The 7,343-nt window shown below is 38.9% G+C and overlaps 1 protein-coding gene across 1 annotated transcript in view; it reads left to right on the forward strand.

Moving 5' to 3' along the window:
• Positions 1-6,944, forward strand: part of LOC119423138 (tumor suppressor candidate 3) — a 47,976-nt gene extending 41,032 nt beyond the window's left edge. Inside the window, exons 9-10 of the mRNA XM_037690548.1 lie at positions 3,645-3,735; positions 6,728-6,944. Coding sequence (XP_037546476.1) covers positions 3,645-3,735; positions 6,728-6,743 — 107 coding nt within the window. The 3' untranslated portion in view covers positions 6,744-6,944. The remainder of the gene's footprint in view (positions 1-3,644; positions 3,736-6,727) is intronic.
• The last annotated feature ends 399 nt before the right edge of the window (positions 6,945-7,343 follow it).

Raw genomic sequence — 7,343 nt, forward strand, 5'->3', positions numbered from 1 at the left:
TGCAGGATGAGTGGAGTCCTTCATGATGCGGAGCGCCCTCCCCTGCATTGTGAAGTGTAGAGGTCTGAAGTGGTGGGAAGGCTGCTCTCCACGATCTTCTGTGCAGCCTCTGCAGAGCCATCCTCTCAGCAGCTGTGCAACGGCCTTGCCACATGGTGATACAGGTGCAGTGAACGCTCTCCTCCATACATCGATAGATGCTCCTCAGGACAGAGCTTCCAAGCCCAGCTCTCCGCAGCTTCCTGAGGAAGTAGAGATGCTGGTGGGCCTTCTTGACCAGACAGGAAGTGTTTGCTGTACAGACAAGGTCACTGAATATATGCACCCCCAGGTACCTGTAACAGTAGACCACCTCCACAGCTGTTCCTCCAATGTGTAGGCGATGAAAAGGATCCTTGTCCCTTCTGAAATCCACCACAATCTCTTTGGTCTTCTTCACACTGAAGCAGAGATTACTGTCTCTGCACCACTGCACCAGGTGTTCCACCTCCTCTCTGTATTTGGACTCATCATTGTTCGTGATGTGTCCCACTACTACTGTAATGTCCGCACACTTCAGTATATGGTAGCTGGGGTGTCTAGCCGAGCAGTCATATGTCAGCATAGTGAACAGGAGGGGGCTCAGCACGCAGCCCTGGGGTGAGCCAGTGCTGAGGGTGATTGAGGAGGAGACAATGTTGTGGATCCTGAGAGTCTGATGTCTGTTGGTCAAGAAGTGCAGAATCCAGTTCCCTAGTGTGGGACTCAGTCCAAGAAAGAAGAGCTTCTGCACCAGGGTCTGTGGGATCTGTGCATTGAACTAACATGCATTGAATGTGTGTGAGCTTGTAAGAGTGGTTTGGTGTTTAGTTTGGATTTAAATGTCATCTCAGCTGCCGTCTTAGTATGTGCACAGCGCTGTCACGGCACAAACCGAGGTTCTTACGACGAATTGTAAATGTTTCCATATGCTGAGCTAGTAAAGAGTGAAAGAAGTATCTGATACTGAGTGATGGCAGTGGATGCACTCTTATACGCAAATATTTTTCACACCATAATATCATTGACAAACGGAACATGCAAACCACCAGAAACCCGTTTATACAGAGATTTGCATCCGTTGTACAGTTTCCCAGGCAAATCTTGTGTTACGACATCACCCTCTCCGTCTTCCACACATACACACAGAGGACACACACAGTGTGGATATCTCACTATGTAGTCTTCTGGAGAGGTACTCATCCTAATCCCTGATTAACAATATCAGTCGGTGGTGACAGTTTAATTTAACACAGTGCCTCTTAAGGATTAGCAACTGTGTGAAGATGTGTGCACACTCTCATACACTTATTTATATATTTAACTTTTGGATAGCCACTAAGGAATACAATGACAGCTTTAACTGTTGTTTTCTGCATCCCAATAGCATACATTTGACTGATTGACAAATATTGACAAATTTTTTTGCCATATTTGGTGATGGATGCCGCATGACAGGCACCACACACATCACCTTCTCTGCCATCAAAACATGAACTCAGAACTTTATTGAATATGCATTGCTGTTTCTGCTATTTACGGATGATGTGGTCCTGTTGGTGTCATTGTATCGTGATCTTCAGCTCTCACTGGAGCGGTTCACAGCTGAGTGTGAAGCGGCTGGGATGAGAATCAGCACCTCCGACTCTGAGGCCCTGGTCCTCAGTTGGAAAAGGGTGTTTTGCCATCTTCGGGTCGAGGGTGAGGTTCTGCCTCAAGTGGAGGAGTTCAAGTATCTTGGGGTTTTGTTCACAAGTGCGGTAAGAAAGAGTGTGATATTGACAGACAGACTGGTGCAGCGTCTGCAGTATAGTGGACTCTGCCAGTCCATTGTAGTGAAGAGAGAGCTGAGCTGTAATGCAAAGCTCGCTGTTTACCAGTCAGTCTTCGTTCCTACCCTCACCTATGGTCACGAACTTTGGGTAGTGACTGAAAGAACAAGATCGCGGATACAAGCAGTTGAAATGAGTTTCCTCCACAGGGTAGCTGGACTCTCTCTTAGAGATAGGGTGAGAAATTCAGTTATTTGGGAGAGACTGGGAGTAGAACCGTTGCTCCTCTACATCGAGAGGAGCCAGTTGAGGTGGTACAGGCATCTGGTAAGGATGCTTCCTGGGTACCTCGGGGAAGACACAGGACACTCTGGAGAGACTACTTCTCTCAGATGGACTAAGAATGTCTTGGGATACTCCCAGAAGAACTGGAAGATGTGGCTGTGGAAAGAGATGACTGGACCTCTCCTCAAGCTGCTGCCCCCGTGACCCAACTTTGGAATAAGCAGAAAATGGATGGATGGATGGATGGATGGATGGATGGATGGATGGATGGATGGTACTAGGACTTAAGTTGCTGATGGTTTGGTTTATGTGGCTTGCAGGGCATGACCTACATGCATTTATATCAGGTCTCTCTTGTAAATGAGTCCCAGAGGTTCAATTGGATTAACTTGTATAAATAAAGGTTGAATGAAAATATATTGTTAGAACAAATCGAGTTTTTGGTTAGCTGTTTAAGGATCTGGAGGCTTCAGAGGTAAATGTCCTGAGTTTGGAAAGTGTGTTATTTTTGTTGTTGTTTTTCTGCAGTAACTTTTAGGTACAAGTGGCATTCCAACAGAAGGCAACACCCACAGTTTCCCAAATAATCCTTTCACTGTAATGAGAGCATAACTCAGTTCGTCTGTCGGGATGTGTCATCATTCGAGTGTGTGTCTGCTGGGCTGAGTTGTTGCGTAAATATGGATGTTTGTGTATGTGTACTCAAGATGTGAGAAGAGGATGCCTTCAGTGTGTAACCTGTCTAAACCCTGTAAGCGTGGTCTATTTGAAAATGGATCAAAGAGCATTGCATCAGCAGCTGAACCACAGATGTGTGCGAGATGATTGAAATGGCTGCCTTTAGGTTGAAGTCAAATACCCTCACGGCCTTTTGTCTAATAACTGCAATGCATGAATTAGAATGTCTGTAGGTCGTGCAATATGTTGTAAACATGTAAATTCACAAACAGTAAATCCAGTCATTAGAAAGGAAAATAACAAAAATCATGGTTTGTAATGCGCATCAGTTTTGGACTTTGTGTTTTTCCACATTTTTTGAAACAAAATAAAATTGGTGTAAAATGTTTATTTTTAATTAATTAAAAAAAAGGTTATTATAGATTAATAAAAAATATTTTAAATGTTTGCTTTATGTTCAAAAGGTTTCTATAATCATCGAAACTGCAGCTAAAAACTCTGAATATTGTCCGTTCCACGTCTTGGCTCTGGTTCAAAACATGTTTACTAATGTTCTCTGTATGTTGTCACATGGTAATGAGGTAAACATGTAATTCACATTGGGACTCTACATTTACAAGTTAACTTGACTAAACTTTCCTCTGTTTTGTAGCTGAATTTTGGGCACTACTCAAATGTTGTGGCTTAAGCTTTTATCATCGTAACTTTACATTTTAGACACAAAACAACAATAAAATGTTCATTTTATTCTGAGCATTACTTACCAATATTTTGAAGTATTTCCGTGTACTGTATTATTTCATCTACTAGTAGTTATTACAGCTGCTGCTTTAGATAATGTAAAACATTTTGATGTATTGTTTAATCACTACTGTCTTTTCCTGTTTGCAGTCATCTGTCTGGTTGGACTTGGGCTGGTGGTGTTCTTCTTTAGTTTCCTGCTCTCCATCTTCAGGTCCAAATACCACGGGTACCCCTACAGGTACGTACCAAATCTAACTCTCTGCGTGAAAATGTGTGAAATCATTGAGACTGAAATAGCATCACTATTTTTAATACAAGCTCAAATGAAATGAATCCGTTAGCTTCATGACTGGACAATATACAAAATGTTAAAAATTGCTGAGACAAGTTTACAGCAACTAATTCCCCACAAATTTGAAGTCTGTGTTCACTTGTGCCCTGAAATAAATTCTAAATGTGTTCACCCATCTTATCCGACTGGATCATTAAAAGTCATGGATCCGTGGATGTTTCCCATGTTGGGAATGTGGTCATTAATTCTTTGTGGCTTAGTGAGCCAGAGCAGAATCACTTTTAACTAAAGGTCAGCAGTACATAGAAATGATTTAATGTGTGACAGAAAAGATTTCATATTTGCTGAGTTGGGGTCCAGTTCATCTCCAGCTGAGCAGCTGTAGGATATTACAGAACAACCTTTTAAACTCCCAGCAGCTGAAACACACCTCTATATGTGAGTGGTCTTAGTGTGGGCTGCACATCAGAGTTGATGTTTTAACACTTGTTTGAGTCATGCTTTCAAAAAGGATGAAATGAACCATTTTAGTCATTAGAAATGTTTGAATTTTAAGTTTTTTCCAATTAAAGTATCATCATTTGTGTGGGGAATTATTTACCCTAAAGTTGTTTTATTGTACTTTCCTAAAGGTTGAATAAATACTAGCAATCTCCTAAAAGAATCCGTCAAAGTTAATTTTATCCATCTATCCACCACTGTTTGTAGACCAGTTTATTGTACACTCACTAAGAGATCAAGTAAACTTTCATTTTTTTATATGCCTTCTATAACAGATATAAGAAAAAGAAAAATATAAGAGACTTTTAAAGAAAGGATACAGTATTTCAGGTTCAAACCTTTGGCTGAGGTATATTAATGGCTGTCAAATCCAGTAAATGTTACAAAAGTGATATGATAGCAACTATAGAGAAATTGCATTTCCTGTGAAAATGCAATGTGAATGCTTAATGCAGAAACACTTGCTGAAAAACAGCTGAGAAAAAAACACGCTGTAATGTAGCTTAAATGAAAGAAAAGGCCTAAATTACCAGAAGAAAGCAGAAAAAAACCACATATTTGCTGAATTTGGTTTAAATAAGCAGAAATTAGTGCAAAAATTAGGAAATCGGTTAAGACAAAGCTGAAATTAGCAAATGAAAGTAGCTGAAAAGGCAGAACGAAGCTTAACTTTCCAGAAGAGAGCATAAAGAGCTGAAATGAGCTAAAAATGTGGACTTAGCTGAAAAAGCTAAAATTGCATAAAAACAGCCAAAAAGTAGCTGAAATAGCAGCTAAAGCTGAAACTAGCAGAAAAAAGTCAAAAGGACAACAAGCTGAAATTAGCAGAAAGAAATTAATCACGCTGAAAGTAGCTGAAATTACCTAGAAAAAGTGGAAATAATCTGACAATAGCTGAAATTAGCTAGACAAATCTAAAAAGGTAGCTGAAAATGTAGAACAAGCTAAAATTTGAAAGCTGAAGAAAAAAAAGCAGAAAGCGGAACAAACATGTTTGCTGAAAGAAGCAGAAATGAGACTATAACTAGAGCAGTTGCACAAAAAGTGGAAATTATCTGAAAAAAGCTGAATTTAGCCAAAAAAAACCTGAAAAGTAACTAAAAAAGCAAAAAGAAGCTGAAATTATAAGATGGAAGTGGAAAGAGCACATTTTTGCTGAATTAGGCTGAAAAAAGTTGAAATGAGTGCAAAAAATGTGGAATTAGCTGAAAAAGCTTAAATTAGCATAAACAGCTAAATATTACCGTAGCTGAAATAGCATAAAAAGCTGAAACTTGCAGAAAGGAGCTGAAAGGAGCATAACAAGCTGAAATAAGTTAGAAGAAACACAAAAATGTTGTAGTTTTCAAAATAAAGCTGAAAGGAGCATAAAACAGCTGAAAAACATCTGAAAATAGCTGAAAAAATCTTTAAATTTGCACAAGGAAGTTGAGCCAGAACAAAATGTGAAGGAGCAGTAAAAGGTTGTAAACAGATCTAAAGATTTGAAGGATGTAAAATGAGCTCAATTCATTTTCTATGGGATAAAACGGTCAGAAAAGGCAAAATATTTCAAAAAGCTAAAGTTGCACCAATACCAAAAGTCATAGCAGGATTGTCCTGAAATTGCTGAACGTTGTGATGTATGATTTCTTGAAATAGCTTGAAAACTTGGGGATGAGAATTGCACAGAAAAACGTACAAAAGAAAAATGGATCACAATAGAGAGTGCTTCATAAACATTCACACAGTGAGCAAAGTAGCTGATATTACTGTTGTGTTTAGTTTTGTTTGTGAAAATAATGAATGAAGAGTTGTGATATCTGTTTTACAGTGAATATCATTTTAAGGTTTTACTAGCTTTACAACAAGACGCATTAGTCCAAACTATGAGCAACTTCAGACTCCGTCCTTTACTTTCTTAGATCGCCACAAACATACTGACTAATATCTGCATTTATCAGCCTGGTTTGATGGGAATAAGAATAATTTAAAGTGTCTTTTTTAATCTGTTTTCACTTTTGAGATTACACTGTACACTTCACGGCTGCTCCGGTTGAGCTCCAAGATGTCTCAATTTGAATTGATGTCGTTCATGTTTGATTGCGACTTCCTATATATAATTAGGACCATGTTTTGAATTCTGAATAGTGTATAGGCTTGAAATATTCAGAGGCAGGTTTGCTGCTTCCCTCTTCCATCACGAATCATGAATGTGTTTTTAAATATTGCAGCATTTTTGCCTGACTGGCTTTCACAAACTGTTTTTAAAATATATATGCATTTAATATGTATACATAAATGTTCAACAAGCTTTAGTTCATCTCGCCTCAAATGAACAAGAATATGTTTCGCAACACAATTCACAACCAAACAGGTGTTTCAGTTCCTCCATTTTTGTTTCCCTCCCTTGGTTTTCTCTTTCCTCTGTGTCACTCATCTCTTCTTCTTCTTGCAGCTTCCTTATTAAGTGAAAAGAAAACAGAAGAGAAGGTCAGAAGACGGAGAAGAAGTGGAGTGGGTGGAAGAAAAGAAGATCAAACTTGAAAAGAAGCAGAAAAAGTAACTGTCGACTCTGCATGGTGGTCTTTCCTATTTGTGTGTTGCATTAACTTTGATTGTCTAATGTTTAAGATGGAGGAAATGTTTTCTTTGTACACTTGAAAATAAAGGTATTGGGCATGTCTCTCTATTGTTTTTGTCTTGTCGTAATTCCTTTCAGTAAATACGTAAAATGTGTGGAATCAGACAATAAGCAAAAACTATAAGACTTTATGAGACAGATTTTTTTAATTGAGATTGTTTATAAACACCGAGTCCTTGATGAAGCTCAGAAAAAAAGACTGATGAGTGCAAAACTTTTAAGTACAAAGTTTTAAAAACTTGACAGTGTTTTTTGATAGTAATGATACATTAGTAATACTTCTTAGAGCATGACTTAGTTGTTTTTTATTCTCTTTAGTCTCTTGTTCCTGTTCCGGGTCACGGGAAGCTGGTGGCAGGGAACACCCCTGATCAGGTCACAGTTTTGTCACAGGGCCATAGACAAACAAGACAATAATTCACACGCACGC

This window comes from Nematolebias whitei, chromosome 16 (assembly GCF_014905685.2).
Source record: "Nematolebias whitei isolate Nwh7 chromosome 16, NemWhi1, whole genome shotgun sequence".
Classification (NCBI taxonomy): Eukaryota; Metazoa; Chordata; class Actinopteri; order Cyprinodontiformes; family Rivulidae; genus Nematolebias; species Nematolebias whitei.